Here is a 22,102-nt window from a genome sequence, read left to right as displayed (position 1 = left end):
TCACTTCCACCAAGTACACCCACACATGCACGCATATTTGTAAATTGTTTTCTATTTCCTGGTAAATTGTTCCTGTACATTCTGCCATTCATACTGTAACTATATTTACCTATGTACTGTAAATTGTAAACTGTTACGGTATATTCCACAACTTGCATCTTTAATGTAATTTACTAAATGGCTCCTGTACATTTTCGCTATTCATATTGTAACTGTATTTACCTATTTACTGTATCTGTAACCAAATCATTTGCAAGCTTTTTAAGATTCTCAATACAGGTATGTGGTCAAATAAAGTTAGTAGCGTACTCTTATTTATTGTGCGATCTTCAAATAATCGCAAAATTAAGAAACTTGTTGATGGTCAAAATGAATTCGTTTTTACCACATAATTTATACCACAACCTGTATGTCCCCAAGCCCTCCTCGTAGCTCCTGCTATTGGCAGACCTTTAGGGCCATTCCTCTCAACCACCGTTGCCCCTTCAGGTGAGCCCAGAGTAACAGAAGCAGTAGATACTTCCATAGTGTCCTCAATATCCGACCTATTAGCAACACTTTTGTTATTTGTCTCGGATATATCCATGTGTGCTGTCTGTTTTAAATTCCTTTTAGTTAATAGCCACACGTATGGTTCCCTCCTTTATTGGTCAACCTACGCGCACGTTGGGCTGCCTTTCTCTTTGCTTTTTTTGATGGTACTATCCACTTGTGAGTGCCAAAGGATATTATTTCCTCCTCCATTCTAACACTGCACTTTATTTCTTTATTAGCTACCACTTGAACGCTAGTGCATTTTTTTGCTCTGTCTTCTTTCTCTTATCGAGATTGACGTATGGATATCGGAGACAATTCGTTGATCAACCATGTTGATTCTTATGGTCCAATTTCCCTCTGAATGGCCACATTATTTGGTCGATCTCCAATATTTCCCACACTATTATCTAAGATGCCTCTATGTAGACTTCACATGTCACTTCTACCCTGACTAGTCTCCTCCAGCCTCACTGCCCGTATGTGCAGCCTCTATGTAGATTTCACTGGTCACTTCTACCCTGACTAGTCTCCTCCAGCCTCGCTGCCCTTTGTGCATGTGCAGCCTCTGTGTAGACTTCACTGGTCACTTCTACCCTGACTAGTCTCCTCCAGCCTCACTGCCTTTGTACATGTGCAGCCTCTGTGTAGACTTCACTGGTCACTTCTACCCTGACTAGTCTCCTCCAGCCTCGCTGCCCTTTGTGCATGTGCAGCCTCTGTGTAGACTTCACTTCTACCCTGACTAGTCTCCTCCAGCCTCACTGCCCGTATGTGCAGCCTCTATGTAGACTTCACATGTCACTTCTACCCTGACTAGTCTCCTCCAGCCTCACTGCCCTTTGTGCACGTGCAGCCTCTGTGTAGACTTCACTTCTACCCTGACTAGTCTCCTCCAGCCTCACTGCCCGTGTGTGCAGCCTCTGTGTAGACTTCACTGGTCACTTCTACCCTGACTAGTCTCCTCCAGCCTCACTGCCTTTGTGCACGTGCAGCCTCTGTGTAAATTTCACTGGTCACTTCTACCCTGACTAGTCTCCTCCAGCCTCACTGCCTTTGTGCACGTGCAGCCTCTGTGTAGACTTCACTGGTCACTTCTACCCTGACTAGTCTCCTCCAGCCTCACTGCCCGTATGTGCAGCCTCTATGTAGACTTCACATGTCACTTCTACCCTGACTAGTCTCCTCCAGCCTCGCTGCCCTTTGTGCACGTGCAGCCTCTGTGTAGACTTCACTTCTATCCTGACTAGTCTCCTCCAGCCTCACTGCCCGTGTGTGCAGCCTCTGTGTAGACTTCACTGGTCACTTCTACCCTGACTAGTCTCCTCCAGCCTCACTGCCTTTGTGCACGTGCAGCCTCTGTGTAGACTTCACTGGTCACTTCTACCCTGACTAGTCTCCTCCAGCCTCACTGCCTTTGTGCACGTGCAGCCTCTGTGTAGACTTCACTGGTCACTTCTACCCTGACTAGTCTCCTCCAGCCTCACTGCCTTTGTGCACGTGCAGCCTCTGTGTAGACTTCACTGGTCACTTCTACCCTGACTAATCTCCTCCAGCCTCACTGCCTTTGTGCACGTGCAGCCTCTGTGTAGACTTCACTTCTACCCTGACTAGTCTCCTCCAGCCTCACTGCCCGTGTGTGCAGCCGCTATGTAGACTTCACTGGTCACTTCTACTCTGACTAGTCTCCTCAGCCTCACTGCCTTTGTGCACGTGCAGCCTCTGTGTAGACTTCACTGGTCACTTCTACCCTGACTAGTCTCCTCCAGCCTCACTGCCTTTGTGCACGTGCAGCCTCTGTGTAGACTTCACTTCTACCCTGACTAGTCCCCTCCAGCCTCACTGCCTTTGTGCACGTGCAGCCTCTGTGTAGACTTCACTGGTCACTTCTACCCTGACTAGTCTCCTCCAGCCTCACTGCCTTTGTGCACGTGCAGCCTCTGTGTAGACTTCACTGGTCACTTCTACCCTGACTAGTCTCCTCCAGCCTCACTGCCTTTGTGCACGTGCAGCCTCTGTGTAGACTTCACCTCTACCCTGACTAGTCTCCTCCAGCCTCCCTGCTGTTTGTGCAGCCTCTGTGTAGACTTCATCTCTACCCTGACTAGTCTCCTCCAGCCTCACTGCCCGTATGTGCAGCCTCTGTGTAGACTTCACCTCTACCCTGACTAGTCTCTTCCAGCCTCACTGCCCTTTGTGCACGTGCAGCCTCTGTGTAGACTTCACCTCTACCCTGACTAGTCTCCTCCAGCCTCCCTGCTGTTTGTGCATGTGCAGCCTCTGTGTAGACTTCACCTCTACCCTGACTAGTCTCCTCCAGCCTCCCTGCTGTTTGTGCAGCCTCTGTGTAGACTTCACCTCTACCCTGACTAGTCTCCTCCAGCCTCACTGCCTTTGTGCATGTGCAGCCTCTGTGTAGACTTCACTTCTACCCTGACTAGTCTCCTCCAGCCTCACTGCATTTGTGCACGTGCAGCCTCTGTGTAGACTTTACTGGTCACTTCTACCCTGACTAGTCTCCTCCAGCCTCACTGCCTTTGTGCACGTGCAGCCTCTGTGTAGACTTCACTTCTACCCTGACTAGTCTCCTCCAGCCTCACTGCCTTTGTGCACGTGCAGCCTCTGTGTAGACTTCACTGGTCACTTCTACCCTGACTAGTCTCCTCCAGCCTCACTGCCTTTGTGCACGTGCAGCCTCTGTGTAGACTTCACTGGTCACTTCTACCCTGACTAGTCTCCTCCAGCCTCACTGCCTTTGTGCACATGCAGCCTCTGTGTAGACTTCACCTCTACCCTGACTAGTCTCCTCCAGCCTCACTGCCCTTTGTGCACGTGCAGCCTCTGTGTAGACTTCACATCTACCCTGACTAGTCTCCTCCAGCCTCCCTGCTGTTTGTGCATGTGCAGCCTCTGTGTAGACTTCACCTCTACCCTGACTAGTCTCCTCCAGCCTCCCTGCTGTTTGTGCAGCCTCTGTGTAGACTTCATCTCTACCCTGACTAGTCTCCTCCAGCCTCACTGCCCGTATGTGCAGCCTCTGTGTAGACTTCACCTCTACCCTGACTAGTCTCCTCCAGCCTCACTGCCCTTTGTGCACGTGCAGCCTCTGTGTAGACTTCACCTCTACCCTGACTAGTCTCCTCCAGCCTCACTGCCCTTTGTGCACGTGCAGCCTCTGTATAGACTTCACTTCTACCCTGACTAGTCTCCTCCAGCCTCACTGCCCGCATGTGCAGCCTCTGTGTAGATTTCACCTCTACCCTGACTAGTCTCTTCCAGCCTCACTGCCCGCATGTGCAGCCTCTGTGTAGACTTCACCTCTACCCTGACTAGTCTTCTCCAGCCTCACTGCCCGCATGTGCAGCCTCTGTGTAGACTTCACCTCTACCCTGACTAGTCTCCTCCAGCCTCACTGCCCGCGTGTGCAGCCTCTGTGTAGACTTCACTTCTACCCTCACTAGTCTCCTCCAGCCTCACTGCCCTTTCTGCATGTGCAGCCTCTGTGTAGACTTTACTTCTACCCTGAGTAGTCTACTCCAGCCTCACTGCCCGCATGTGCAGCCTCTGTGTAGACTTCACTTCTACCCTGACTAGTCTCCTCCAGCCTCACTGCCTTTGTGCACGTGCAGCCTCTGTGTAGACTTCACTGGTCACTTCTACCCTGACTAGTCTCCTCCAGCCTCACTGCCTTTGTGAACGTGCAGCCTCTGTGTAGACTTCACTGGTCACTTCTACCCTGACTAGTCTCCTCCAGCCTCGCTGCCTTTTGTGCATGTGCAGCCTCTGTGTAGACTTCACTGGTCACTTCTACCCTGACTAGTCTCCTCCAGCCTCACTGCCTTTGTGCACGTGCAGCCTCTGTGTAGACTTCACTGGTCACCTCTACCCTGACTAGTCTCCTCCAGCCTCCCTGCTGTTTGTGCAGCCTCTGTGTAGACTTCACCTCTACCCTGACTAGTCTCCTCCAGCCTCCCTGCCTTTGTGCATGTGCAGCCTCTGTATAGACTTCACTGGTCACCTCTACCCTGACAAGTCTCCTCCAGCCTCACTGCCCGTGTGTGCAGCCGCTATGTAGACTTCACCTCTACCCTGACTAGTCTCCTCCAGCCTCACTCCCCTTTGTGCATGTGCAGCCTCTGTGTAGACTTCACTTCTACCCTCACTAGTCTCCTCCAGCCTCACTGCCCTTTGTGCATGTGCAGCCTCTGTGTAGACTTTACTTCTACCCTGAGTAGTCTACTCCAGCCTCACTGCCCGCATGTGCAGCCTCTGTGTAGATTTCACTTCTACCCTGACTAGTCTCCTCCAGCCTCACTGCCTTTGTGCACGTGCAGCCTCTGTGTAGACTTCACATGTCACTTCTACCCTGACTAGTCTCCTCCAGCCTCGCTGCCTTTTGTGCACGTGCAGCCTCTGTGTAGACTTCACTGGTCACTTCTACCCTGACTAGTCTCCTCCAGCCTCACTGCCTTTGTGCACGTGCAGCCTCTGTGTAGACTTCACTGGTCACTTCTACCCTCACTAGTCTCCTCCAGCCTCACTGCCTTTGTGCACGTGCAGCCTCTGTGTAGACTTCACTGGTCACGTCTACCCTGACTAGTCTCCTCCAGCCTCACTGCCTTTGTGCATGTGCAGCCTCTGTGTAGACTTCACCTCTACCCTGACTAGTTTCCTCCAGCCTCACTGCCCGCATGTGCAGCCTCTGTGTAGACTTCACTGGTCACTTCTACCCTGACTAGTCTCCTCCAGCCTCCCTGCTGTTTGTGCAGCCTCTGTGTAGACTTCACCTCTACCCTGACTAGTCTCCTCCAGCCTCACTGCCCGTGTGTGCAGCCTCTGTGTAGACTTCACTGGTCACCTCTACCCTGACTAGTCTCCTCCAGCCTCCCTGCTGTTTGTGCAGCCTCTGTGTAGACTTCACCTCTACCCTGACTAGTCTCCTCCAGCCTCCCTGCTGTTTGTGCAGCCTCTGTGTAGACTTCACCTCTACCCTGACTAGTCTCCTCCAGCCTCACTGCCCTTTGTGCATGTGCAGCCTCTGTGTAGACTTCACTTCTACCCTGACTAGTCTCCTCCAGCCTCACTGCCCTTTGTGCACGTGCAGCCTCTGTGTAGACTTCACTGGTCACCTCTACCCTGACTAGTCTCCTCCAGCCTCACTGCCTTTGTGCACGTGCAGCCTCTGTGTAGACTTCACTGGTCACCTCTACCCTGACTAGTCTCCTCCAGCCTCACTGCCTTTGTGCACGTGCAGCCTCTGTGTAGACTTCACTGGTCACTTCTACCCTGACTAGTCTCCTCCAGCCTCACTGCCTTTGTGCACGTGCAGCCTCTGTGTAGACTTCACTGGTCACTTCTACCCTGACTAGTCTCCTCCAGCCTCACTGCCTTTGTGCACGTGCAGCCTCTGTGTAGACTTCACTGGTCACTTCTACCCTGACTAGTCTCCTCCAGCCTCACTGCCCGCATGTGCAGCCTCTGTGTAGACTTCACTGGTCACTTCTACCCTGACTAGTCTCCTCCAGCCTCCCTGCTGTTTGTGCAGCCTCTGTGTAGACTTCACCTCTACCCTGACTAGTCTCCTCCAGCCTCACTGCCCGTGTGTGCAGCCTCTGTGTAGACTTCACTGGTCACCTCTACCCTGACTAGTCTCCTCCAGCCTCACTGCCCGTGTGTGCAGCCTCTGTGTAGACTTCACCTCTACCCTGACTAGTCTCCTCCAGCCTCCCTGCCTTTGTGCATGTGCAGCCTCTGTATAGACTTGACTGGTCACCTCTACCCTGACTAGTCTCCTCCAGCCTCACTGCCCGTGTGTGCAGCCGCTATGTAGACTTCACCTCTACCCTGACTAGTCTCCTCCAGCCTCACTGCCCTTTGTGCATGTGCAGCCTCTGTGTAGACTTCACCTCTACCCTGACTAGTCTCCTCCAGCCTCACTGCCCGTATGTGCAGCCTCTGTGTAGACTTCACCTCTACCCTGACTAGTCTCCTCCAGCCTCACTGCCCTTTGTGCATGTGCAGCCTCTGTGTAGACTTCACTTCTACCCTGATTAGTCTCCTCCAGCCTCACTGCCCGTATGTGCAGCCTCTGTGTAGACTTCACCTCTACCCTGACTAGTCTCCTCCAGCCTCACTGCCCGTATGTGCAGCCTCTGTGTAGACTTCACCTCTACCCTGACTAGTCTCCTCCAGCCTCACTGCCCTTTGTGCATGTGCAGCCTCTGTGTAGACTTCACATGTCACTTCTACCCTGAGTAGTCTCCTCCAGCCTCACTGCCTTTGTGCACGTGCAGCCTCTGTGTAGACTTCACTGGTCACCTCTACCCTGACTAGTCTCCTCCAGCCTCACTGCCTTTGTGCACGTGCAGCCTCTGTGTAGACTTCACTGGTCACTTCTACCCTGACTAGTCTCCTCCAGCCTCACTGCCTTTGTGCACGTGCAGCCTCTGTGTAGACTTCACTGGTCACTTCTACCCTGACTAGTCTCCTCCAGCCTCACTGCCTTTGTGCACGTGCAGCCTCTGTGTAGACTTCACTGGTCACTTCTACCCTGACTAGTCTCCTCCAGCCTCACTGCCTTTGTGCACGTGCAGCCTCTGTGTAGACTTCACCTCTACCCTGACTAGTCTCCTCCAGCCTCACTGCCTTTGTGCACGTGCAGCCTCTGTGTAGACTTCACTGGTCACTTCTACCCTGACTAGTCTCCTCCAGCCTCACTGCCTTTGTGCACGTGCAGCCTCTGTGTAGACTTCACCTCTACCCTGACTAGTCTCCTCCAGCCTCACTGCCTTTGTGCACGTGCAGCCTCTGTGTAGGCTTCACTGGTCACTTCTACCCTGACTAGTCTCCTCCAGCCTCTCTGCCTTTGTGCACGTGCAGCCTCTGTGTAGACTTCACTGGTCACTTCTACCCTGACTAGTCTCCTCCAGCCTCACTGCCTTTGTGCACGTGCAGCCTCTGTGTAGACTTCACTTCTACCCTGACTAGTCTCCTCCAGCCTCACTGCCTTTGTGCACGTGAAGCCTCTGTGTAGACTTCACTGGTCACTTCTACCCTGACTAGTCTCCTCCAGCCTCACTGCCTTTGTGCACGTGCAGCCTCTGTGTAGACTTCACTTCTACCCTGACTAGTCTCCTCCAGCCTCACTGCCTTTGTGCACGTGCAGCCTCTGTGTAGACTTCACTGGTCACTTCTACCCTGACTAGTCTCCTCCAGCCTCACTGCCTTTGTGCACGTGCAGCCTCTGTGTAGACTTCACTTCTACCCTGACTAGTCTCCTCCAGCCTCACTGCCCGTGTGTGCAGCCGCTATGTAGACTTCACTGGTCACTTCTACCCTGACTAGTCTCCTCCAGCCTCACTGCCTTTGTGCACGTGCAGCCTCTGTGTAGACTTCACTGGTCACTTCTACCCTGACTAGTCTCCTCCAGCCTCCCTGCTGTTTGTGCAGCCTCTGTGTAGACTTCACCTCTACCCTGACTAGTCTCCTCCAGCCTCACTGCCTTTGTGCACGTGCAGCCTCTGTGTAGACTTCACTGGTCACTTCTACCCTGACTAGTCTCCTCCAGCCTCACTGCCTTTGTGCACGTGCAGCCTCTGTGTAGACTTCACTGGTCACTTCTACCCTGACTAGTCTCCCTGCTGTTTGTGCAGCCTCTGTGTAGACTTCACCTCTACCCTGACTAGTCTCCTCCAGCCTCCCTGCTGTTTGTGCAGCCTCTGTGTAGACTTCACCTCTACCCTGACTAGTCGCCTCCAGCCTCACTGCCTTTGTGCAGGTGCAGCTTCTGTGTAGACTTCACTGGTCACTTCTACCCTGACTAGTCTCCTCCAGCCTCCCTGCTGTTTGTGCAGCCTCTGTGTAGACTTCACCTCTACCCTGACTAGTCTCCTCCAGCCTCCCTGCTGTTTGTGCAGCCTCTGTGTAGACTTCACCTCTACCCTGACTAGTCTCCTCCAGCCTCCCTGCTGTTTGTGCAGCCTCTGTGTAGACTTCACCTCTACCCTGACTAGTCTCCTCCAGCCTCACTGCCTTTGTGCACGTGCAGCCTCTGTGTAGACTTCACTGGTCACTTCTACCCTGACTAGTCTCCTCCGGCCTCACTGCCTTTGTGCACGTGCAACCTCTGTGTAGTCTTCACATGTCACTTCTACCCTGACTAGTTTCCTCCAGCCTCACTGCCCGTGTGTGCAGCCTCTGTGTAGACTTCACTGGTCACTTCTACCCTGACTAGTCTCCTCCAGCCTCACTGCCCGCGTGTGCAGCCTCTGTGTAGACTTCACCTCTACCCTGACTAGTCTCCTCACTGCCTTTGTGCATTGCAAGCTCTTTGACATGCCTTTGCTCACTCTTCCACGACTGTTGAAGGTGCAATAAGTTCCAACCGATGCCCTCAGGTCGCGGTGTTTTGACTAATGCGATCCCCACTGCCGAGGCCCTAACAGACCTGCTTCTGAAATGTTCCTCCTTGCCTTTCTGTGTGTGCCCTCCCCTCAGTCCTACCTCACACCACAGCTGGAGGAGATTCCTGTAGCGATGAGGGTCGCGACTCATGCCGACCCAAACCTGCATCCCAGGGACCCAGTCACTCAGCTGTGCAGCCGCCACAAGCCCCAGAATGGGGCGGAATCTAGGGAAGGAAGTCCCTGTGCTGCAAGCGGCCCCCTGGCGGATCTTCTCTCTGCTCGCAACCTGCATACGCACCCGAGTCCCGATGCCCGGGCAATGCCACTTGAAAGGTGCATGTCATGGTTTGGCACCTGCATGTTTGCATAGTTCAGCCTCTGTGGTCGGTCCATGGCTCTGCGCCTGGCCTTTGAGTCTTTGTGTGCAGTTTGGAGCCCTGCCTGTGCCGCTGGAGGGCCCCCAGGCTTCTGGGGTCTAAGCCAGAGACTTGGGTGTGTGGGAGGAAAGCAGAATAGTTGATGGGGGACGTGGGAGAGAGATTAGCGACCATGCATCTGCTTGTAGCGCCCTTGTGATCCTGCAATGATCACCTACCTGGCAGCTAATACTAATCCTGGACCACAGTGGCGTGGGGCGGTTCGGGGGGAGTTCCAGACCTCTGCCCCCCAAGACCTCTGCCCGTTTTCCTAACGGTAATTCAGTTATAGTCCTTTAAAGTAATTCGGTACACCTGTTTTTCTTATCAACCCCAGACTTCCCTAAAGGAAAGGGGTGTCCTTGTTCAAAAATGAAATTCCTGTCCCCACTCCCCAGAACTGACCTTTAAGCAGAGGTGTGCTGAATGGAACTGAAGCCTGGGCTTGTGGTATTGGGTTCAGCTGTGTTGCCAAGTGAAACCGAGTATGATTCTCCTTTGGAAAATGCGCACTCTTTCCTGAGCGTGAGAAAGGGACCCTGATCGCAGAAAGATTTTATATTGCTTTGGGGTGAAGTAGGAAGGGGGGTCCTTTCAAACCAACGTATTCTCAAGTCTGTGTGATTTCCAAACTGCCTGCATGTTCAAGTGCCCAGGGAATTCAGCATTCCAAGTGCTGCACGTGAGAATCTAAACCTGATCAAGGAACGTTCATGCTCATGATCTAGTAATGTTGCAAGGGATTATTTAATTTTGATATAAAAGCAGTTTTTCTGACAAGAGTGGAACTGTTTTTTACCCTGCCTTCCATGGACAATGTTAGGGAGAATTCTCCTTCTAGGGCTAATTTCCCTCACCTAGTGAGTCCCCCAGCAGCTTTGCTGGATTTCTGGAGTTTGTTTTCCACCTGGTAAGAGTGTACCTCTTTTTCCACTCTTACATGTGTTTTGGCCAATGTGTTTTTACTCATTGTGTGATCTTGGGCACTGGAGCACACCACTCCAGGTGCCCCTGTACTTGTATGGGTTATACCGCACCCTCAGTGTAGTAACCCAGGGTTGTCTTTTGGACTTCCCTCTGACTCCATTTCGCTGGGGCTGACTACTGACACCCAGAGAAAGGTAAAGTTGGCATTTACTTTACATAGTCATTTTTACCACAGACCCTGTACACCCCATCTTACATGGAGTACTGGAAAGGGCTAATCGGTACCCCTTTTCTGTCTGTACCTCCCTGAGCATTGTTTTGCTCTTTTAAAATTCAGACTTCGCTGGTGGCAGTGGTATCTACCCTGACTTTTCTACCGCGAATATATTAGATAAACGTGGTACTGTTCTTTGCTATTATATTATCCTCGAACATAAACCTGCTTGACCAATTCGTCTTTCTTTTGGCTCCGGTTGGGTTTATTAGCCATTTCTTTTTGTTAAAGTCCTTCTTGTGTTTTACTTTGCGCTGCAAACTAGGTTCGCCTTCTTTGTTCACCGTCTTTTGGCTGGCTTCTGCAGAGAAGCCCTTCTCTTGGCGCCTGGGTGTTTAGGTAGACTGAATGTGGGGAAGGGGTGTAGTCCCCCCCCCCGCACAGGGTATCCTAGGAAACGCAAGTCGTACTTTGCCATGATTGGCTGAGGTGGTTGTCCCGGCTGGACAACCCCCCTGCTGCGTGATTGACAGCCAGACTGTGTGAATGGGGGTTTTGCGCATAAAAGGCAGGTCTCTTGGGCTAGAAGTCAGTCGCCTTTGGAACTACAAGGAACCGAAGAGAAGCGGAAAGAACGACGGCTGCTGCAACTACCCCGTCCCGGTGAAGCCCTGCTGCAGTCCTGAGCTATCTTCCCTTCAACGACTAAGAGGAGATCCAGTCCGGAGTCTTCTTCCCTTGAGCCTGGTGGGGATAACCAGTTCACCTTCTTCAGCCAGAGATCTCCGCTGTGGTCGAAATCGCTGTACACTGCTGTAGTGGTCCGGATAGCCACCTGCTGAGCCTCTTCTGTTTTTAAGGAGCACACCTTTTCGTTGTTGCTGCTGCCGGCTTCAGCCCTGTGTGGTGCAGAGCCCCTTCAGACGTCCTCCTTCACAACGAAGCTCCAGGAATCGTGGGTCTGCGGGAAACCAACAGGAACAACTGCCAGGGCACCAGCTGCATCGTGGGAATAAGATACTGTGTTCTACTCGAGGAAACTGGGTGAATCCCTTTTCTTCATCCTCAAGGCTCGTCCTTGTCTTCCCTCCTTCTTATAACTTTTGCTTCTGAGCATTGACAATATTCAAGTACTCTTGGGCTATACGGTATTGTGAACTGTCTAACAGTGTGATCTTCGGCACAGGCCTCCCGTGTCATCTACACCTGGCTCCAACCCTTTGACTTTTGAACTCCTGTTTCTGAGTGTTTCTCGATACTGTCTGCCTAACCTAAATATTGCCTCTGATTTTTGCCTCCATCTCCCTCTGGGTATCTCGTGCTAAGTGTGTTTTTGCCCCGGTAGAATTTCATGTCACGGATACGCGTTTATTTAGTAGACCGAACTGTCAAAAAGTGATCGCAACCGTATCCGCGGTATCGAGTTTTGTTCATAACACCGGTTCATTCAAACACAGGGTACATACCTTGAAACTTACTGTACAAAGTGAATTGGTTAGTTGTAGTATATTTAAAGTGTGGTTTTGTTTAATGTTTAATAGAGGTGTTGTGTTTATAACTGATGGTTTAAAAATAAATGTACTTATATTTTTTACCTGAAACCTTGAGTCAGTGTTTCGTTGAGTCACAGTAATTGTGGTCCCTTTGTGTAATCTCTGCTACTGCTCATATACTCTTGAGATAAGCCTGGCTGCTCTGCTACTGCTACCACTCTGACATAGTAGTACAGGCTTGTACCAAAGGTAAAACTTGTATTGCCACCTGTAGTCTTAATTGTCTGTAGCGGTCCATAAGGGCACTGCACAGTATTCTGCGTAACGGACAAAAGCGAAATTTAAAAGGAACATCCCCAAAGTGAATATTTGTATTGATGTTTTGTGCCACAGAGAAGGTGGCGTGTGTATCATTTAGTGCAAATATTCATGGAGCCCATCAGTTAAATATACATTCTTTCTTTTCCCCCGGCCTGGTTCTTGTTTCATTGTTGGCACAGTGGGAGGGATCTATAGGAATCATAGATGAGGCTCGCTTGAAATAGATGCATGATTTATTGTGTGGTGCCTTAATTGGGGGAGGGGGGAACCTCCACCCATGTTAAGGGTGGTCTCAATATATGGTTCCACATAGCCAATAGTCCTGGTTGGTGGCTGCTGCCTTGGCACCGGCGAGGAGCAGCAAGGATATTGCTAGCTGCATTGGCAGCAGGTAGGGGACTAAGCCAGCCCCCTAGGACTTGAGAGCATTTTCCATTCCACTGTTTATGCGCCCTTGAAGGAGGCGTTACGTCTTCCAGAGATACCTTTGCAAAGCTGGCACTCTTGGCTCGGAGAGTGCTGGCTTATATTGTCCTGGTGTAGGCTGATGGCAATGGCTGCTCTTAGTGCTTGGAACTCTTCCTAGAGATAACGAGGACAAATGTAAAACTGATTGAAGAAATAAGGTCATCAAAATATACTTTTGAGAATAATCATTGGTGGCATTTTTGTTATAATGATGTCATGAGGATAACGATGTGTTTATTTATATAGCACTTTGACCCAAAGGGCTAAGGTTAGGGTTATAGAAGCAACTACATTACAATGTGTTTCGGAAATCATGGCCGTCTGCTGTTTCGTAGGACCGGTTTGCCGCGCAGTAGTGTGCTGGGGACTTTTCCCGTGAACTGCAGCGTAATCTATCGGCGATGTATCTTTGTACGTTCTTGGTGCACACGAACCCCAGTGTCTGCCTCCACTGATGTGGCTCTACAATCCGCCTGAGCTGGGGCCTCATTTGCCCGATGGGCTCTATCGCTATCCGTGGTGCTACCAACAAAACGGAGCTCCCTTAAAAACTGTTAAGGAGCCCATGCGTTCATAGACTTACAGGGCCTTCGGGTCCTGTTATAGTGGATTCCCCCTCTACTGCTGAATGAGGCGTGTGTCTGGCCCTCTGAAGACCAGCATCTGTTTCAGGCAGGAGACACCTCTACTGCCCTCTGAAGACCAGCATCTGTTTCAGGCAGGAGACACCTCTACTGCTGAATGAGGTGTGTGTCTGGCCATCTGAAGACCAGCATCGGTTTCAGGCAGGAGACACCTCTGAAAGGTAGAGGTGTCTCCTGCTGAATGAGGCGTGTGTCTGGCCCTCTGAAGACCAGCATCTGTTTCAGGCAGGAGACACCTCTACTGCTGAATGAGGCGTGTGTCTGGCCATCTGAAGACCAGCATTGGTTTCAGGCAGGACCAGCATCGGTTTCAGGCAGGAGACACCTCTACTGCTGAATGAGGCGTGTGTCTGGCCCTCTGAAGACCAGCATCGGTTTCAGGCAGGAGACACCTCTACTGCTGAATGAGGCGTGTGTCTGGCCCTCTGAAGACCAGCATCTGTTTCAGGCAGGAGACACCTCTACTGCTGAATGAGGCGTGTGTCTGGCCATCTGAAGACCAGCATTGGTTTCAGGCAGGACCAGCATCGGTTTCAGGCAGGAGACACCTCTACTGCTGAATGAGGCGTGTGTCTGGCCCTCTGAAGACCAGCATCGGTTTCAGGCAGGAGACACCTCTACTGCTGAATGAGGCGTGTGTCTGGCCCTCTGAAGACCAGCATCTGTTTCAGGCAGGAGACACCTCTACTGCTGAATGAGGCGTGTGTCTGGCCCTCTGAAGACCAGCATCGGTTTCCGGCAGGATACACTCACCTGTCTGGTTGGGTGGGTCCATTCATGTTCCTAGCGGCCTTATTCGGCACGTTCCCCCTCCTCATCTCGGCTGCACTGCTACCCGTGAACCCCACTTCCCAGCGAGTTCTGTGCTTTATAAATCCCATGTTTATTGGGAATTGCAACCCCAGGTTTCTTGAATTTGATTGAAAGGGTCTCTTTGTAACCTTTAGGATACCCAAAGCAACTATGCAGCAGTACTTCATATGCTTGGTGCGCTGTTGTCATATCTGTAAGTTACTCAGAGCAACTATGCAGCAGTACTTCATATGCTTGGTGCGCTGTTGTCATATCTGTAAGTTACTCAGAGCAACTTATGCAGCAGTACTTCATATGCTTGGTGCGCTGTTGTCATATCTGTAAGTTACTCAGAGCAACTATGCAGCAGTACTTCATATGCTTGGTGCGCTGTTGTCATATCTGTAAGTTACTCAGAGCAACTATGCAGCAGTACTTCATATGCTTGGTGCGCTGTTGTCATATCTGTAAGTTACTCAGAGCAACTATGCAGCAGTACTTCATATGCTTGGTGCGCTGTTGTCATATCTGTAAGTTACTCAGAGCAACTATGCAGCAGTACTTCATATGCTTGGTGCGCTGTTGTCATATCTGTAAGTTACTCAGAGCAACTATGCAGCAGTACTTCATATGCTTGGTGCGCTGTTGTCATATCTGTAAGTTACTCAGAGCAACTATGCAGCAGTACTTCATATGCTTGGTGCGCTGTTGTCATATCTGTAAGTTAATCAGAGCAACTATTCAGCAGTACTTCATATGCTTGGTGTACTGTTGTCATATCTGTAAGTTACCCAGAGCAACTATGCAGCAGTACTTCATATGCTTGGTGCGCTGTTGTCATATCTGTAAGTTACCCAGAGCAACTATGCAGCAGTACTTCATATGCTTGGTGCGCTGTTGTCATATCTGTAAGTTACTCAGAGCAACTATGCAGCAGTACTTCATATGCTTGGTGCGCTGTTGTCATATCTGTAAGTTACCCAGAGCAACTATGCAGCAGTACATCATATGCTTGGTGCGCTGTTGTCATATCTGTAAGTTACTCAGAGCACCGATGCAGAAGCACATAAAATACTTGGTGCGCTAAATTACCCAGAGCAACGATGCAGCAGTGAGCAGAAGCACTTGCTATGGTTGGTGCGCTGGAGTCATAACCTTAAGATACCCAGAGCAACGATGCAGCAGTGAGCATAAGTACTTGTGGCCCGATTCATGTAATTTTTGCATGGTTCAAAGTGACTTTGCACTGCTGAAAAGTAACTTTGCACTGCCAACACAAACTCTGATTCATGGATCTGTGCAAAGTGTATTTTTGCCATGCAAAGTCAGTGCATAGTCATTTTTGCAGTACAAAATGACTTTGCACTGGCTTTGAACTGCAAAAAAAAACACTTGGGACAGTTCCATGAATCAGAGTTTGTGTCGGCAATGCAAAGTTACTTTTCAGCAGGGCAAAGCACTTTGACCGAGAAAAATATTCCATGAATCGGGCCCTTAATATTCTTGCTGCGATGTTGCCATAAGATGCTCAATGCAAGTATGCAGCAGTGAGCAGAAGTACATAAGATGCTCGGTGCGCTGGTGTCATAACCTTAAGATACCCAGAGCAGCGATGCAGCTGTCCTTAAGATGCTCAGTGCGCTGGTGTCTTAACCTTAAGATACCCAGAGCAGCGATGCAGCTGTCCTTAAGATGCTCAGTGCGCTGGTGTCTTAACCTTAAGATACCCAGAGCAGCCATGCAGCTGTCCTTAAGATGCTCAGTGCGCTGGTGTCTTAACCTTAAGATACCCAGAGCAGCCATGCAGCTGTCCTTAAGATGCTCAGTGCGCTGGTGTCTTAACCTTAAGATACCCAGAGCAGCCATGCAGCTGTCCTTAAGATGCTCAGTGCGCTGGTGTCTTAACCTTAACATACCCAGAGCAGCCATGCAGCAGTCCTTAAAATGCTCGGTGCGCTGGTGTCTTGCCATTGTTATCTGCTCGCTGCAAAGGTTTGCATGGCTTCTGCCAACCCCCGCTACTTCAGACATTTCCACAAGTGGCGAAGACTTCAGGTAAACTTGACTAGAAGGCATGGCCTCTGCCGGCCGCACCTCAGATCCGTCCTCTTCCTTGTTGGTATGTTGCCCCTGTGTGTGTTCTCGGAATGCACTGGTTTACCAATCGACTTGCTCAAGGCTCCACTATACCTTCATAATAGACTTCCATTCTTGCACGTGTAGGCATATTGCTATTGAAATGTCTAAAATGGGCCATATGATCGTTTCTTGCGAACTGCAGCAACTCTTCACGCCAAGTCCAGGTGGCTGCAGGCCCATGCACGCTCCTTTCCCATAGCATCCTCTTTCAGGTTTGGGGTGTCTCCATCCCAAGGGCTGCTGTGGTGATGCATGTCTCAATCGTTCAAGATTCTACTCTCCTGCCCAACACCCTGTCTCTAAGCGCCACTCTTTATGGTGGAATACCCCAGTCCTCCCACCTGGCTCCTGTGCTTGCTGGCAGGAGTTTTCATTCTAGTTGCTATCGTGTCTTTAGGGCACGTATTAAGCTGTGGCCATCTATAGAACTCTAGTTCTGCAGCTCTTGGGAAGCCCTGTGCCTGCCTACACATTGAATCCAGCCCCTTGACCACTATCATCCGCTAAGGTTTGCTGCACTTAGAACAGTCTCTCTTGGATTGCCATTTGCGCTGTGAAGTGCCTGTGAAGTGCCATGTGGGCGCAATAGAAAGCATAACGAGTAAAGTGCTCTGATGTGTATTGCTCAGGTGTGATATAAGGGTGTTCTTGGCTCACCCTTCTCTCTCTCCTTCTGACCCCGCAGGTGCGGCACCGGCAGTCTGGGCAGATTATGGTGCTGAAGATGAACAAGCTGATGAGTAACCGCGCCAACATGCTGCGGGAGGTGCAGCTCATGAACCGCCTCTCGCACCCCAACATCCTCAGGTAACGGGCATGGGGTCCACGGCCACAGGCCATATGCGAGGCCCACTCAGAACATGAACCCAGCCGTGCAGTCTTAATGTTTCCACTGCCCTCCTCGCCCTTTCCAATTTCTGAGACCTTTGGTTGGCATGGCCTAGGAGTCTGGCTCTCTTTAACCCTCGATTGGCCTTTTCTGGTTGTGCCAGTCTCTTTGGTTCGCTCCACTGTATATAATTTCATCTACAGATGTCCACCTCATTTAATTGTGTGGATGTTCTGCCTGGGGTTTTGTTGACTCCACGCGTGGTGATGGGTCTGCTTCCCTCCACTCTGGCTCCTGTGTCGGATGTCTTCTGGGTTTGTAGTATGCGTCTATCCATGCCCCTCTTGTAAGTCCCTGTTCTGTGTGCTAGTACGTTTTTAAGTGAGTTGAGCTCTGGCACATTAAGCCTGTGTTGCCATAGGGAAAATACTGGTGTTGTAATCCTGCGAGCTTAAATGGCCTAAGGCTGTACAGAGTGGACTCTATTGTGGCGTGGGCACACCTTCCTGGGTGTTGGCCCCTATGTGGCTGGTGTAAGGTAGAAAGGGTGATGATAAAGGTCTGCTCTACTAGTGCCATGGCTACCCCGGCACAGCAGTACTGGTGGGTCACAGTGCTCCACTCGTCCGTGGTGATTGCTGCAAGTGGTAAGGGCATCTTTTTGATGTTTTAGTGCGCAACCAATTGACCAAGTGTAGCATTCTGCTAATGTGGAATGGATGTATGGAATATAGAAGATACACTGTAGAATGAGAATGTGGGCAGAGCTCCAGGTCACTTAGGAGCCTGAGACAAGACCGGTGGGGCGTTCATGTGATCCAACCTTATCACAATAAACAAGCCATACACCTTACCAATAGGAGGAAAGAGAATTGATTTAGAAGGATGGTTCTGGGCCATTTTGAAATTCAAGGACGTGTCGGCTAAAGGCAAAGTATATGTCTCTAAAAAAGGGAGCAATCCATTACTAAGTTGGTCACATCAAAGAAGGTTTAAGATAAAGCTAGATCCCAATGCTGTGGAAACTGTTTATGCCATAGATGGTAGTAATGGATTTTCACATCATGCTGTATTTCGAGATTAATTAGGCAGTCTCAAAGGTTTTATGCACAAAATTAAAATTCAACCAGAATCCATTCCAGGTGTACAAAAACTTAGAGGTGTGCCATTAGCCATCAGGGATGCAGTAAAAGAACTACTGTTGGCCATGGGAAATCATGATGTTAATGAAAGAATAGAAGCAGCTGAATGGTTCTCCCCTTTAGTTGTGGTACGTAAGCCCAATGGTAAACTCAGGTTTTGTATTAACTTAAGGTCTGTAAATCGATGTGTTATACAGGACAGACATCCCTTACCCAATATTACTGAAATGTTAGGCACCATTAAGGGAACTGAAGTTATGAGCACTTTAGGTTTAACATCTGCTTATAGCCAGATTGTGCTTCACCTGTCTTCGAAGAATGTAACAGCGTTTATTACGCCAGAAGGTTTGTTCCAATGCAAATGCATGCCGTTTGGTCTAATTTCAGCTGCTGCAGTTTTCCAATGCATATGTATTACCTTGTGCTTCCATTATGCTGTATTAGTATATGGAAAGGATCATGAAGAACATGAGAGATTGAGGGAAGTATTGAGTATTTTTATGGAAGCAGGCTTAACTTTGATCAAAGACCAATGTAAATTTCGTAAAACCTCGATCTAATATTTGGGACACACTATATCTGAAAGTGGTGTTGAACCTAAAGCTGATTTAGTTAATATATTTTCCAGTCCATCTGACGAAGAGGAAATAGTATCATTCCTAGGCGGTCAGAATACTATTGCAAATTTGTGCCAGGATTAGCAAGTAAATCCTTACACATGAGAAACCTGGTCAAGAAAGGTGTGAGATTCCATTGTAGTGAACAGTGTGAGGAGGAATTCCAAGATATTAAATGAGCTTTGACAAAGACTCCCACATTAACACATTTTGACCCTAGAAGAAGCACAATAATTACCATGATGCCAGCAACCATGGGTTGGGTGCACTTTTATCACAAAAGCTTGAGCGAGAGGAATACACGATTGCATTCGCTTCTAGGGTTTTGAGAACTGCAGAGAAGAATTACTCCACGATGGAGAAAGAATTACTAGCTATCAAATGGGCAATAGAGAAATGTTGCCCTTTTCTTTGGGGCGTAAGGTTTACTATAGATCTGACAATAAACCCTTGAGAGATTCTCACAACAAAAGGACTAGATGAAGTGTCATTGAAATGATCCTCCACACACTGGTAAGGTTTATGACTTGTTTATTGTGATAAGGCTGGATCATATGAACGACCCACCCGTCTGGTCACAGGCTCCTTCTAACTGACCTAAGTGACCTGAAGCTCTACACACATTCTCGTCTTCCATTGTACCTTTTATATTCCATACATGCCTTACACATACGCAGAATGCTACACATCTCCCTTTTCTCCATAAAGCAACACAATTATATAGGTTACAAGATCTGGATGACTTGAGGGGACCATGTATAACGAGTAACCCAAAACATCTTAGTCGTACACATTCTCTAAGAAACTTAAAGTAACAATTGAAGTAAATGCAGCAATTGAAAATTATCAGAGGATGAATGTAAACTAATTTGGAAAATATAATGCAGCATTACTACACCAAAAGTGAAATCTGAAAATAAGACATGAACATGTAAGCATGAGATTTACTGCAGCAAAAGTGAAATCTGAAAATAAGACGTGAACATGTAAGCATGAGATTTACTGCACCGAAAGTGAAATCTGAAAATAAGACGTGAACATGTAAGCATGAGATTTACTGCAGCAAAAGTGAAATCTGAAAATAAGACATGAACATGTAAGCATGAGATTTACTGCACCGAAAGTGAAATCTGAAAATAAGACATGAACATGTAAGCATGAGATCTACCGCACCAAAAGTGAAATCTGAAAATAAGACATGAACATGTAAGCATGAGATCTACCGCAGCAAAAGTGAAATCTGAAAATAAGACATGAACATGTAAGCATGAGATTTACTGCAGCAAAAGTGAAATCTGAAAATAAGACATGAACATGTAAGCATGAGATTTACTGCACCAAAAGTGAAATCTGAAAATAAGACATGAACATGTAAGCATGAGATTTGAATGTAAAGTAAACCTACACCAGTTTACAGCAGGATTATTCAACATAATCTTTTGAAATGGATGGTCTCCCACAGTTCCTAATGGAAAGTTCCCTTCTAATGGGAGGTTCCCTTTTATGAATCTTACAATTTCTCTTGGTCATGACTCGATCATTCACTTCTCCTCTCCACTGCAATTCTCTAGACTACCTTATGAATCTGCACACTCTATTAACGTTCCACACTCGCCCATCTGACACTTTCATAGCACTATGTAATCTCTTAATTATCCTCATGGGTTCTGACCACTTCAAACCTCCTTCTACCCTATTGTTGGGACATTTTATACGCACCCAATCTCCTTCCTTAACTATGCATTGTTTGGTCTCCTTCCATATGTCAAAATTGGATTTGTTGCTCATTTGTCTATTACTTATTCTCTCTTGGACAGTATCCATATCAATATTTTTCTGACATGTTCTACCCAACCACCTTGGGCAAACCCTTGTGTTGGGTTTCCTTCCCCTTAACATTTTGAATGGAGATATACCCCTTGTCACATAAGGGGTGAATGTATACACTACTACAGTATCCTCTGCAGCCTTTTTCCAATAACCTCCTTCTGAAATGGCAACTCTTATACTGTCCTTGATTACACTATTAAATCTTTCAACTATCCCAGTGGTTTCTGGGTGATAAATGGCACTGGTCTTTGGTGCAATCTCATTCATCTTCAGATATTCTTTCATTTCATCTGCTACAAATTGTACTCCATTATCAGTTATGATGGAGGTGGGATATCTCTCCCTCTTAAAACCTCTATCAAATAATTTGATTACATACCTGGCACACACATTTTGAACCCACGAGCATGTCAACCAAAACAATACCTTATCTACTTATCCCTTGATACCTCACTGTTCCTATTATGTCCAGGTCTACTCGTTCCCAAGGGACAGATGGAATAGACAGCTCTATTCTGGTGACGCATCCTTTGGCGGTACCCTCACATATGGCACATTTGCTCATGATTCTTTCTATTTGCAAGTCCCTTCCTGGCCACCAATAATCTTGCCTAACCAATTGCTTTGTTTCGGCCATTCCCTGGTGACCTTCATGTGCAACTTCGAGAATCATTCTCTGTACTCCTGTTGTAGGAAGTATTTTATCACCCCGCTAAATTATGTAATCTCTCTTCAAACGTTCATCAAAACATTCCTAATGGGATCAGGTATGATCCCTTTCCTAATTTCAGAGCCCTTCATACCACACTCCAATCTTTCTTCGACATCAATGAGAACGAGTCTACCAACATGGCTTCACGCCATTCATTCTGTGTCACCACTGCTTGATCTATACGCAGGATTTGTTCATCCTTGTCCTCATCATTGTCATCTTCCACTACATTGGTTAGTCTGGATAAACAGTCCGCTGCCTTATTCTTAATCCCTAGTAGATATTCAATTTCCCATTTGTAATCTTATAAACTGGCTACCCATTTGCAGATTCTGGGTGACTGTAGCATTCTGCTTATATGGAAGGCATATATGGAATACAGAAGGTACAATGTAGAATGAGAATGTGGGCAGAGCTCCAGGTCAGTTAGAAAGAGCCTGTGACCAGACTGGTGGGGCGTTCATGTGATCCAGCCTTATCACAGTAAACACGCCATAAACCTTACCAGCGTGTGGAGGATTATTTCACCAAGATTTGATTTTAAAAGCACATTTCTTCTGATGGTTGATTGTATTACTGCTTTCAAAGCTAGTCCACCATAATACTTCTGAATTCTCTC

The 22,102-nt window shown here is 48.6% G+C and overlaps 1 protein-coding gene across 1 annotated transcript in view; it reads left to right on the top strand.

Annotated features, from left to right (window-relative positions):
• LOC138511178 (dual specificity testis-specific protein kinase 1-like) overlaps positions 1-22,102 on the top strand; it is a 546,159-nt gene that overhangs the window by 336,312 nt on the left and 187,745 nt on the right. The window contains exon 2 of the mRNA XM_069626684.1: positions 17,039-17,160. Coding sequence (XP_069482785.1) covers positions 17,039-17,160 — 122 coding nt within the window. The remainder of the gene's footprint in view (positions 1-17,038; positions 17,161-22,102) is intronic.

The sequence above is a fragment of the Ambystoma mexicanum genome, chromosome 6p, assembly GCF_040938575.1.
Source record: "Ambystoma mexicanum isolate Mex_15411 chromosome 6p, UKY_AmexF1_1, whole genome shotgun sequence".
Lineage (NCBI taxonomy): Eukaryota > Metazoa > Chordata > Amphibia > Caudata > Ambystomatidae > Ambystoma > Ambystoma mexicanum.
Note: the sequence above shows the minus strand (reverse complement) of the source record. Positions and strands in the feature narration are given on the sequence as shown.